This window comes from Lissotriton helveticus, chromosome 9 (genome assembly GCF_964261635.1).
Source record: "Lissotriton helveticus chromosome 9, aLisHel1.1, whole genome shotgun sequence".
NCBI lineage: Eukaryota > Metazoa > Chordata > Amphibia > Caudata > Salamandridae > Lissotriton > Lissotriton helveticus.
Window position 1 is genome coordinate 342,907,695 of NC_136070.1, and position 12,811 is coordinate 342,920,505.

Sequence of the window (12,811 nt, forward strand, 5' to 3'; positions counted from 1 at the left end):
CAGTCAGTTATTTTGCTGCTGTGCATCCTGCCAATCCTGAGCTCTAGCCCCCATCCCCCCAGACCCGACTTCCCTATGAAGTCTGCAACTGGCCACGATTGCTATCACTGAGAGTTAATTGCTGGAAGGGTTGTATTTGGTCCAGTTTCGGAGAGATAGTAAGACACATCCCAGTTAGCACTGATAGCTTGGTGATTCTCCATTATACTCAAGTTTGATGATTCATTTCCACTTTTGGTTACCACCCTTTTGGGAACAAGTAAAAAAAAACTACAAAAATTTGACCCAAAATGTCCCAATACTTTAACGGAAGAATAGAAGGAATATATAAACAGAAAATAACTTTAAAAACCCTGGCTGCCTCTCCCATGGCATGCCCACTATAGGTACACAAAGATCATTACTTTCTCCACCTTTTCCGACTACACAAGTATGACACTTCTTGTAATTAGTTACAGACACAATAAGTAGAATACTATGAAGTCGAGCCCTGAACTGTTTAACGCTTACGGAACGGATTAGAGGGGCAACAAAATACAAGTCAGACATTAAGCAAGGATTCTACTTCACATTATTGGTTTTAGAAAGTAAACTCTTTCACCCATTGGTACCTCTTTGCAGTAAAAGAGGGATTTTTTTCAGCAAATTGAATCTCGTTTCTGGTCGAATGTATTAGTCCTTAATTGAGGTAAACACAAATCTCTGTAAAAGCATGTCAATTATTTACTTTTTACAATTGCATTGAAACATCAGATGAGATTGTAATAAACTACAAACACTGGCAAAACCAATAGGTAGGCCACTGATGCTGACCTTTTAGCTCTGCCAATGCTCATCTTATTTGGGAATGATTTTGTAAAAAAGCATGCACTGTCTGAAAAGTAGCATTGTCTAAAAGCCAAAATATATATTATTTCTGAGGTAAGCGTACACACTGCACTAGTAGTACCAGACACTTAAGGGGACTCCCAATTGCGTGAATGCACACATTGTGCAAGAGCAGACTACCATCTCTCACAGTCAGGTTAGATAATGGCTGAATTGGGCAGACTCTGTTCCATACTTTTTGCTGTAGTAGGCTGAAGCAAAATGTTAATGATACTACAGCAAACCAATGGATGAAGCGGGCTGACTAAGTCCCTGTATGAAAGTATACATATTTTTATTAAAATCAAAACGGTCTTGGCTAACGCTGGACCTAAAAAAAAAAAAAAAACACTCAAATCTGATCATTTATAACAATCATGTAATAAGAGGACAGATACAGTTCAAATCTCGCCACTTGGTACGGGGTAGCAGTCACATCATGTTTCATCTGCATTTCTCACCATACCAGCCGAAAACAGTGCGTCAGGCAGGGCTGAGAAGGCAACTAATGCAGGGACTGCATGAAGCAGGAAACAGACTCGACTACATCTCCTCCTCCCTGTCTGCCAAGATGAGAGCAGGCAGGGTAGGCAATGCGGATAGCAACTGACTAGCACCAGGAAACAGTCCTACAACACACCACTCACCTCCTTTCTCTAGCTGCGGATATGATACAATAGCACAGTGGGAACGAGAATGGCATGATCACTATGTCCCATTCATTTCCCTCTCACAACTGTCCGAGATAAACTGAAGCAACTTCAAAAATGCAGTCCAAGCCCTAGTGATTTCTAAACTGGATTATGTTAGTGCTACCCCCTACGGCCTTCCTAGAGTGAAGACCGTGCCACTTAGGGCCTCTCTCAACTCCGCTGCAAGGCTCATTACAGGCGGCAAACGCCAACATCGCATCACGCCAGAGTTGAAATCTCTTAAATGGCTCCCTTATGAATCAAGGTTTCATATGAAAATTGCCTGCATGACGCATAAAGCTTTACACTTCAACACCCAGGTCTATCTTGCACAAAAACTTGAGCTTTCTGGGGCCTCTCGCTCCTCTAGAGACTAGCACCTTACTGCTCAAGCCACCAAAATTCCATAAAAACAAATCTTACAATCGAGCATTTTCGGGTATTGCACCAAGAATTTGGAACGCCTTGCCAACTGAAATAAGATTTAATAAGTCAACGGCTACCTTCAAAAACGAAGTCAAAGAGCTACTGATGAAAACTTTTTTGGGCTAGCTTCCAATCACCTTAAGATGCATTGTAGTTCTTTTATTCCCTTGTTAAGATCTGTTATGTTTGTCATGATCTGTTATGCTTGTTTTCTTTTCTAATTGTGTTATGATTACCACGGGGTGCTCCCACTGAACTGCCAATATGTAATGTGCTCTGTTACCCATATGTGATCTTGTTCACGCTATATAAAACTCTTTAAAATAAAATTTAAAAAAATTAATAAGGTGTACGGGTACAAACCGAGTCCGGCCTACACCCAGTCCCACAAGACTGCATTCATTTTCCTCACTCGGCTAGAACAAGTGGACATGTCAGCAACAGCACTTGTTTTCCTCAAAGGTAAGCTGCTCAAGATATTCTCTTTCCTCTTTTGTGCCAAGTCAAGCAGTATTTTTCAAGTTTGATACATTTAACCTTTTGTATTCTAGAAACTACATGGTTGCATTAACCCTGAGTGGCTAACAATAATACTGTACGATACACCTGCCGTAATGTAACCTTACATCTTCAGCACTATCCGATATTTAAAAGAACATTTGGAGTTCAACTAAGAGATTAATAACACAGAAAAGGAAACTATAATATTCCGATTCAAGAATTAGGTAGACTGTAAACATAAAATCTAGAAATAAAAATGTAAATTTGGATAGACAACCACCTTAAAAAAAATGTAAGAACAAAAATAGAACTGCAAAACACTGTTTACTGTATCACTCTGAAGAGATCATATTTTTAAAAAAATGTGTGCTGACAATGTAGTAATTTACCTTTCACACTTAAGACATCATTCCCAAAATGTGAACATTGTTTATGTTCAATCGCGTTATCGAACTAACGCCTGGATGAAACAGAGAATACATCGCAAAAGCACAGTCATTACAAAGTTCAAAAATTCAAAGGAAGAGCTTTCCTATAATAATAAAAATTTTGAGAGTGGTTTATGCGGCCATTTTAATTGTAGAACTGAGCTAATTGTAACTGAATGTTCAGCTTAATTAAGTGACCTTTTAGAACTTAAATACTTGGCATCATCGTTACAGCTGAAGGAAGACTAATTAATGACGAAGGCAAAACTGCGCACACTGAATGAATATATCATTTAAAGTACGCAGACTTTTTTGCCACAGCTAGGTATATAGAAAGATCAGAAACAAGAAACAGAATTTATGGTTGGCTGCTAGGTCATTAATGCAGCAGACTCAACAATCCTATTGGCTTTGTCAAATTGTTTTTAGCCATGTAGTAAAGCAGTGCCACTGCGGTGTGGCCGAAGGTAAGTAAAAAAATTACAAGTACTACGAGACAGTTTCCGCTGACCGTCTAACGATTTTTTTCTTGTGTTTTTTTTCTCTCACACAGGTCACACAGCTGCCATTGACTGTCAATATTTCTTTTTGTGATGGGATGAGAGGGGCAAGCAATCAATGCAGGGCAGGAGGGCTAGAGGGAGCATGCAAAAACATGGCAGGGCACCGTACCTTAACTACAAAAAAAGAAATAAAGCTGAAAAAAAGCACTTTCATTGTTATGTCGATTGGGGCAGGCCAACACGGACAGCGGGACGAGGTCAGGAGTGGCAAGCAACACGAGGGACAGTTGGAAGAGGGTGGAAGGGTGGCATATAGCAGGAGGTGGGCAGGTACAAGCAACAACAATGGACGGCGGGGTAGGGTGGAGACGGCCTGCAAACACAAGCACTGTTATGGAGTACATTCACTAAATGAAACAAGCATTAGAAATGCAATCGGGCTCGGATTTGTTTGAGCTAATGGCATTGTAAATGGCAATGTCTTTTCCCCATGTGTTATGGAGTGTGTGCATGTGGTGTGTAGTGCAATTATGTGAGTTAGATTTGAATTGTAGCAATGGTGGCATGCTGTGCTTTACATGAATATGTTTAAAAGTAAAGTGTAGCATACTGAGATTGCTACAATAGTTAATTGTGGATGCGTTAACAATTGACGCGTGCACTGATGGCTGGTGGTGTGTGTGACTATGCCGCACTGGTGCCACTGCACCTGCTGCACAATGGTAGCTACGCCACACTGGTGGTACTACACCTGCTGCGCAATCATAACTAAGTAACACTGATAACACCTCACCTGCTCCACGCATGGTAACTACGCCACACACTGGTGCCACTGCACCTACTGCACAATCATAGCTAAGCAACACTACCACTGCACCAGGTCCCCCAATGGTAGCTACCAATCACCGGTACCACTGCACATGCTGCACCAATGATAGCTACGCCACACTGGTGCCACTGCACCTGCTGCACAATCATAGTTAAGTAACACTGATAACACTACACCTGCTACACAACGCCATCTACCACACACTGGTGCCACTGCACACACAGAGGTTTACACACACAGACATACACTCTGTGGTTTACACACACACGCACGCACACACAATGAATAGTAAGGTTTGAAGCACATACATCACACACGCGCCCCCACACACACAAACACACAGAATGAATAATGAGATTTGTAACTTTCAGTAGAGCTTTTTCAGGGCCCAGGTAACTGGTATGGAACAAAATTGAGATTTTTTCTGTGGGTACTGTGTTAATGGGGCCTTTTATTGTATCACTCGGGTTGTGTATGCAGGAACTGCAAGTACATCCCCTTCAGTGGCAGACAGCGAGCCCACGAGTCGGCAGATAGCGTTTCCTTGCGCTACGCGTTACCATGAAGTAAGTTTGCATGCAAGCATTAACTAACTATGAATGTGTTCGCTGTTAGTTTGTAAATTATAATTCACTCGCGGTAATACTCCATTTCACACACCCCGTACCCTCACAATAGTATCGAGCACTTTAGTTATCTACGACCCCTAAGCTCCAACACCTCTAGCACTGGTAACCTTCCCCACACGACCTCAATCGACCGCCCTCTGACTCCCGTTCTTTCTGCCTTCCTCCACAGCTCTCCGTGATCAAGGGCTTCACCGCCCGAAATGCATTGGGGAAAGAGTTCATTAGTTAACCTAACTAACATACGCTGTCTTCTGATATGCTGTCAATATCAGTCAAAAATTGCTAATAACTACTGAAGAAAATTATGAGAAATAAAGTAATCGAACATTGAATCATTTTCTTGATCACTCCTGGTGTGCCACTGAAGGGGATGTACTTGCAGTTCCTGCATACACAACCCGAGTGTTATGAGTTGGTGTTTTGACGGACAACACCACCCTTCGCGAGCACCCTGAATTTTGTAACTGGTTTCTAAACACGCCTACTCACCTTAGCTGTGCACCCCCGAACCTTTGTTATTTGCCTTTTATTGTATGGCATTTCAAAACATTTGATGGCACAATTAAAATTCTACAGGTTTGTCCGTTCAATTTTATTTTTTTCTTATGTACAGTGTTTTTTCACCAGGGATATTTAAATGTTCTTGTGCAGGTCACAGTGCAAAATAACTCACTACTAAGATTTCATATAATGTAGGATATGGACCGGAGTCCTAAAGTGCTCGAAATCAGTGGCACCTTTACAGCTCGGTGCCACTGCCAACCTCTTTCACAACACACTAGTGCGACTGTCTCACAATGGTCACCAGTGCTAACTTCTCACACTCCTCTCTGGTGCTAGCTTCTCACGCTATTCACCAGTGCTAGCTTGTCACACCGCTCACTGGTGCCAGCTTGTTACACTGCTCACTGGTGCCAGCTTGTCACACTGCTCACTGGTGCCTGCCTGTCACACTGCTCACTGGTGCCTGCTTGTCACACTGCTCACTGGTGCCTGCTTGTCACACTGCTCACTGGTGCCTGCTTGTCACACTGCTCACTGGTGCCAGCTTGTCAAACTGCTCACTGGTGCCAGCTTGTCACACTGCTCACTGGTGCCAGCTTGTCACACTGCTCACCGGTGCCAGCTTGTCACACTGCTCACCGGTGCCAGCTTATCACACTGCTCACCGGTGCCAGCTTGTCACACTGCTCACTGGTGCCAGCTTGTCACACTGCTCACTGGTGCCAGCTTGTCACACTGCTCACTGGTGCCAGCTTGTCACACTTGTCACACTGCTCACTAGTGCCAGCTTGTCACACTGCTCACCAGCGCCAGCTTCTCAGAAGAGCTAGCTCTGGTATCGCTCACCACGGTTGGCATTTCACATCCCTTCTGCTAGACTCAGACCCTTAAATTGGCACTCCGAGGCAGATTACCTACTATTCAGGAGAGATGTGGCTTAGCAAATGCTTCCAGGCTGCCCCTTTTTAGGGATGGGCCAAGGCGGATTTACATATGGTTCGGCCCTCTCTATCATAGCACCATGAGCAAAAAATAGGTGGAATGGAATGATGCCAGTCCGTCTCAGTGACATGGGGGTACCCAGACATCGGACTCATCTTGTGTCACAGTGACTGAAGTTGCACCTCACTAAGGAAGACTAATAAAGCCCAAACCCCGAGTCTGCTCGGCATGTGCTGGTCACTGTATTTAATTGCAGAATGAGCACAATATGATTGAATGGAATGTGTTCCAGAATAATTCCCAGTATTCCATCCACCGCTTATGTCTGCCCTTTCAGACTGTCCAGACTATTTTTTGTTAAACTATGTATAATATACTTACATCTTTGTGGGAGATGTTTTCATCTATTGATCTTTTTAAATAGTTATTGGAACTCTGCTTCGGCTCACCACAGTGCCCAGCATGGAGCAATGGATCAGCCTTCTCCTGCCACTGACTCCCCTCTGAGCGAATGATGGTATCTTACATGAAATCAGTACCCTCCAATGTCAGGGGGTGGGATAATATGTGGCTTTTGACAAAAGACATCTATCCTTTTTAACATATTTTTTCTCATTTGTGAGTGCCTGGCAGGAACCCAGACTCTGCTACCGGGCCACAACTGCTGGTTGCAGACTGCCACGCCTTATGCGGGTACTGTGGCCTGCACAGGACATCTTAATCTTGTTATTAATCAGAACAAAAAGTGATACAGCACTCCAAGAGGAGCAATAGTACATGTGCAAGGATGCTGGAGACGCCACCTTTGATTTTTTGTTTGCTTTACTTTTTCAAGATGGCTTCCCCGTGTGTGCACGTCTACAGGTCCACAGGCACCATCGCTGAATAATTGTCCTTATACACCTACAACGAACATTTTGAGATGGCTGTCTGTCTGTGTGTGCACTCATGGATTGCCGTCTCGAAATGTTTTGTCAAAGTATAACAATAATAATCTATACTTGTAAAGTGAAAACATATCACCCCTTAAGGTTTCAAGGTGGTGGGGGGCTTAGGGGAGATTGAGTGAGGTGTTGCCCAGAGTCACATGATGCTGATCTGAGCTGCCGCCGGCGCCGGGATCGAACCATGGCCTCTGCGTTCTCAAGTCAGCCGATCTGACCTCTGCGCCACACCTCTCCTCAAAACTTTCCAAAGATATTTTGAGCCTATGCTATTCTTCTCTACCTTTCCAACATGGCTGTTCCATTGCTTTTAAACACGTTGGCGAATCCTGGAATGGGAAAGAATTATAATACATGCCAAAGCTAACAAACCTCGGCATAGCAAGTAGCTCTGAAGTCAGGTGTTAAAGGCCAGACCTTTAGGATTTGCCAATGCTTGTTGATCTTCTAACGCGAAAAGCAGAGCTAGTTGACAGAGCACTCAATGTTGTCGGGACGGGGCAGAAAACGGTGAAGCACAGAGTTACATTAATTCTCTATACCGGTTTGCCACATGAAACCAAACAGAAAAGCTGTCCCCATCTTAAAATGTCATAAGGTAGAAAGGCTCCATTCAGGCCCGAACCCAAATGCAGGTTCTCCTGGCTGACGTAGGGTAAATGGGGCCATATACAGGTAATATTGCCAATATAAATTAAATATTCCGATGTGCGATACAATCCCTCTATTTTTAGACCATGCTTGCCTTTTTATTCGCCCTCTTATGAGCGCATGCTACAGGGGCAGACATGTTGTCACCGCTATGTATCTGACAGCTCAATTCACGGGGCGCGCTCTGGCCATAAATGAATAATATATTCCTGGTTCCTTCTCCCGGAGCAGCTGCCAGCGTTTTAGGATAAGCACTCCAACAGAAATCTGTTAATATTTCATCACTTGCCCCTGGCCATGCGCCTTGTTACGCTTCACTTACAGCCAGGCGCTTGACGCTGGCCCTCTCCTGAAACCTGCAGGTGACGGAGCGAGACGGTCTTTAAACAAAGTTGCTAGCCTACCTGCTTCTAAAGTAGATGGGTGCGCCACAAACTGAATTAAAGTTGTCATTGTTACCCAACTGCATGAAATTCGATTAATCGACCTCGGAAAAACGAACCACTAGGTGAGCCCTGCAAATAGTGATTGATCTCACAATGCGGAGTTATCTTTTCCCCATACCACCAGCACCTTTAAGAGATGAGAAATGCAAGTGATCGAAAGCGAACGCCACCTACAAAAAAGAAGAAAGACAGTGTGGACGAGCACGTACGAGTCATCTTCTGTGAGCCTCGCCTCTCGTCATTTTACATTGAACGCGCTCACCGCTCAGACCATCTGGATTGCATTACACGGGCACTCTGACAGCTCCTAATTAAAATTAATGGTCTGCCGTGCGCGAAACCGCACAGAATATGCCAAAAATGGCCGACTAACATTACATATACCCTATCGCATCAAGACTACTAAAAAAACAGCCCCGCGACGACCAATCACTATTCAGATAATAAAATAGCGCACTGAAAATGCACAAGCAAAGAAGAATTTATCCAGCACGAAGGAGAAACTCGCAACAATACGGCTCGCAGCTCCTCCCCACTTCGTGGTGACGTCGCCGAGCCCGTAAAAAGGAGCTCCAAAAGCAGAGCAGTTGAAGGGCACTGGTAAAGGAAGGGATCTAAGGGAAGTACAGAGACACAAAGAGAAACTGAAGCCAGGACACACTGACCAAAGCGGACGAACAGAGTGGCAACAAAGCCAAACAATGGTAAGCAATGGGCGGGCTCTAAGGCCCCTATAAGTAAACAAAATGTCTTGTTAGCGACACTGCAGGAGCGGTCTCAGGAGAGACCTAGTAAGTGAGTACTTTATTCTGGTACATCTGATTTTCTGCCTTACTCCACATGTTCCGATGAGCGTGCAAAATATATTACAAGTGGTATTACAATGACATATAGAAAATAACAATGGCATTTAGCTCACCTGAATAGAGAAGAAGCCACTATCATCCATATTTCCAGACGGTTGCTGTTTAAAAGAAAAAAACATCAGCAAAACACATTAGGTTACTTCAATTACATTAATTGGTATATGCTACAAATTGCTTCCAGACAGACTTGTGTAGGCATTTATGCATGGTTTTGTTTAAGCACAGTGCAAAACATTTCGGTCAGAATGTCTGTGGACAAGTGAAATGGTAGGAACTATAGGTGAATTTGAAGGTAATGCTCGGTTACTTATGTGAAGGGAATACTACTGGAAGCAGGACCTAATTTTAAGCATAGAAAGACATACCACAAAAGCAGAAATGAAGACTTTGAAATGGATGTGATCATAAAATACACCTTCAGGAATGCTTTACCTTCAAATACTGCACTCCTTGGGAAACTAACTTACATCAAACTAGAGGGAGAGTGTATAACCACTGCAGTAGATTTTATATACTAAAGTTAAGCAAATTGTATTTGTATTTGTATTGCACACTTCTGATCCTGGCATGGCCTCTTTTGTGCTGCTGCATTGCTGTAGATCATACAGCATGCCTGAAACCGAGGTAAGGCATGTGGTGTGTAAAGTGCATTTTATGTGGGGTTAGTGTTTGTGTCTATTCAGTGTACATGTGTAGTGTGAAAACGTTAGCCCTGTATGTTTGATTTATATAATCATATATTGAACACAATGAGAGCCACCAAATTAGAGTATTGCTGCTGTTGTAGTTTAACAATGGGTGCAGCGTAAGTCTCGTGTCACCACATTGCCTTTTTCTAACCTGAAATGTCATTTGCTTGTAACAAAGAAAGTGGGAGCGGTCCTCTAAGAAATTCTGGATGATTCCCCATCATATGAACTAAAATGAACAGAAGTCTCTGTGATCTAACAGATGTATGGGGTCTCACATGGACGGATGAGGTAAGCAGGTAAACAGGCAGGCCAATTGGCTTTTGAGATGTCAGGGCAGCAATTTGCCAAGAGATTCATTTCAACCTCACATGTACAAGATGCCAGTCTGGCTAGTGAGTCATGACCCTAACAGGGCTCTCACCTTACTGGTGCTCATCTGCCTTTGGGAGCTCGTGTGGTGGTTGGGGAATTAAACCTTACTCAAAATTATGGCTTGCTTCGGCCTAGCAGAAGTAGGTGAAATCTGGGCCATTTGAAGTTTGTGAGGTGTCTCCTGAGATTGCCAGCTCAGATTGCTCTTCCACTTACTTCCTCCTTCATGTCGTGTATTTATTCAGTTGGCTGTAGCTCTACCTTTAGAAAAAGACATCTATAAATAAAACAAAACGGGGGATGACTACTGATCATGCCATTCTTCAATGTTTGGGATTTTCTGCCTGACAAGTCTCCATTTGGATTACTGGACCTTTGCTAATAATCCTATTTTTAGGTCTGGCTTGACATAATGTGATCAATCAAACAAAAATATCTTTGAGGGGTACTACAAAGGAGGTCTTGGAATCCGCCCACATGTTGACTTATATTCGATACAGGAGGTCTGAGTTACGATGGAAATCCAATGATCATGGCCATATGCCTGATCTGTTTAATATGAAATGTATCATAAATGCAGTAGGCCTGTTATTTTTATAGTGGAACTCCTATGTTAAAGTTAATAGGCAATTAAGTGTGAATTATTATTATTCTAAATTAAAGTCTGCAGATAAGAATTTTGCCACATGGACTCTCACCGATTACTGTAGTTGGCAATGATTGTGGTGTTTGTTAGCCCGTGTGACAAACTGTGGATACAGAAGGTTTGCTCTGTGATGATCCTTCTTAGGCCCCCTTAGGAGAGGTAGTATTTTTCTTTGGCCATTTGAAATTGTGTATAGTTTTTTAATTTTATGACTGTGTGGTTTGTGGAAAGGCTTACAATCACAGCTGTAGGCCTGATTTGGTTATAATGGCAAGCTACAGGTCTGATATGTACTGGGAAATGTTATATCCCAATGTCATAGGTCTAGTCTGTTTATTATGAAATGGTATGACAAAGGCAGTTGAACTATCTTATTTATTGTGAAATGCATTTGTTAGCCTATAAATCCCTAGTATATGGTACAAGAGGTACCAAGGGCTAGTAAGTTAAATGTCACCATTGGACTGCAGCACTTAATTGTGCCACCGTTATAGTAACATGGTGAAAACACAGTACTAGGCCTGCCACTGCAGTCGAGTAGCTTTAAACCTGCCAACTCGACAAGGCAAAATACACCCTCTATGTCAGGTCAAACCCTTACTTTTTAATATTGATAATCCACTCCTCCTAAGGAAGCCTCGGTAGACCACCAGGAAGGGTGCTTAATATTAAAAAGATGGACATGTTCTTTTCGTGTTGAACAAGCCCTAACAGTAAAAACACAAAATTGTGGTTTTCACTGTAGCGAGGCCATTGGTTCCATTGACTTGCATGAATTTTCACAAGCCACTGCACTAATCTCTATTTCGGATTACCAAAGATCCCAAGTTATCAAATTCATTGTTACATTACACCTAACTAGTTGCTCAGAATGGTTTTAAGGTAACTTTTAATAGGGAGGTGACTTTAGAAAGTCAATGCTTTGTTGTTCAAACCTCGGGTAGCCTTTCCGGTCTATCTGCAGCAGTTGTCACCAGATACAGCATACTGCCCCATCTTAGGAAGTATAAAGCGCTCTAAGGAACAGGGAACACAGAGAAGTGCCAGTTGGAGGACGTGTGACCTCCTCCAGCAGGAGGACTACTGGGCAGCTACATAGGGCCAAGCTTCAAAGATGCTCCTACCTCAGTGAAGCAAAAGACGATCACACCTTCGCATCCCATCTCCTTTGTGTAGACAGACAGGCTGGCATCTACTCCAGGAGGGGAAAGGTCTATTGATGCCGTAACTGATGTCAGAGTGTTCTCTGCCCCCCCCCACCCCAAATAAGAAAAAGATTTAGTCACCTGTAAAGAACACTGAGACCACTGTAAGCGTGAGACAGGTTGACCTGTGGCAACTGGCCCTGTGCTGGACTCCCTTGATGCATTGTGTGAGATCGATTGCTGAGGTCGGAGATGATCCCTGAAGTTTGTAGACCCCGTAAGAGTCCCCATGAAAAATCACTGCAGCTCTTCAGCACCCTGCCATCCTGCATCCCAGCATCAGGACCACTTCTTGGCTGGACCACGTTGGAGGACAAAAAGACACTGGGCGCCCTAAGATCACAGTAAGCAACAGGTGACTGTCTCCCTGAACCAAAGTGGTCCCCGCTGCGGCCTACCCAAATTAAGAGATGTAGTTGTACTAGCTTGTTGGCTAAGAACGGTTCAACCAATTACAACTATTTATTGCATTTTAAAAAAAAATATTTAGTTGCTTTTGAAAATGTATATCTCATGTTTCCCTCAATAGAATGTCAATTTTTGCCTATTTTAACCCCTTCGACGCTGATGACGAGCTGGGCTCGTCATGAGGTAGCCTCCTCGCACGCTCATGACGAGCCCAGCTCGTCACGTAACATGCGCTTTTGAAAATGTCAGCGTACGAGCGG

General features: G+C 43.3%; 1 protein-coding gene across 2 annotated transcripts in view; it reads right to left on the bottom strand.

Moving 5' to 3' along the window:
* The window catches only part of ATXN3 (ataxin 3), a 356,331-nt gene that overhangs the window by 269,484 nt on the left and 74,036 nt on the right, over positions 1-12,811 (bottom strand). For both annotated transcript variants that reach the window (XM_078660070.1, XM_078660071.1), the window contains exon 3: positions 9,282-9,326. In XM_078660070.1, coding sequence (XP_078516196.1) covers positions 9,282-9,326 — 45 coding nt within the window. The remainder of the gene's footprint in view (positions 1-9,281; positions 9,327-12,811) is intronic.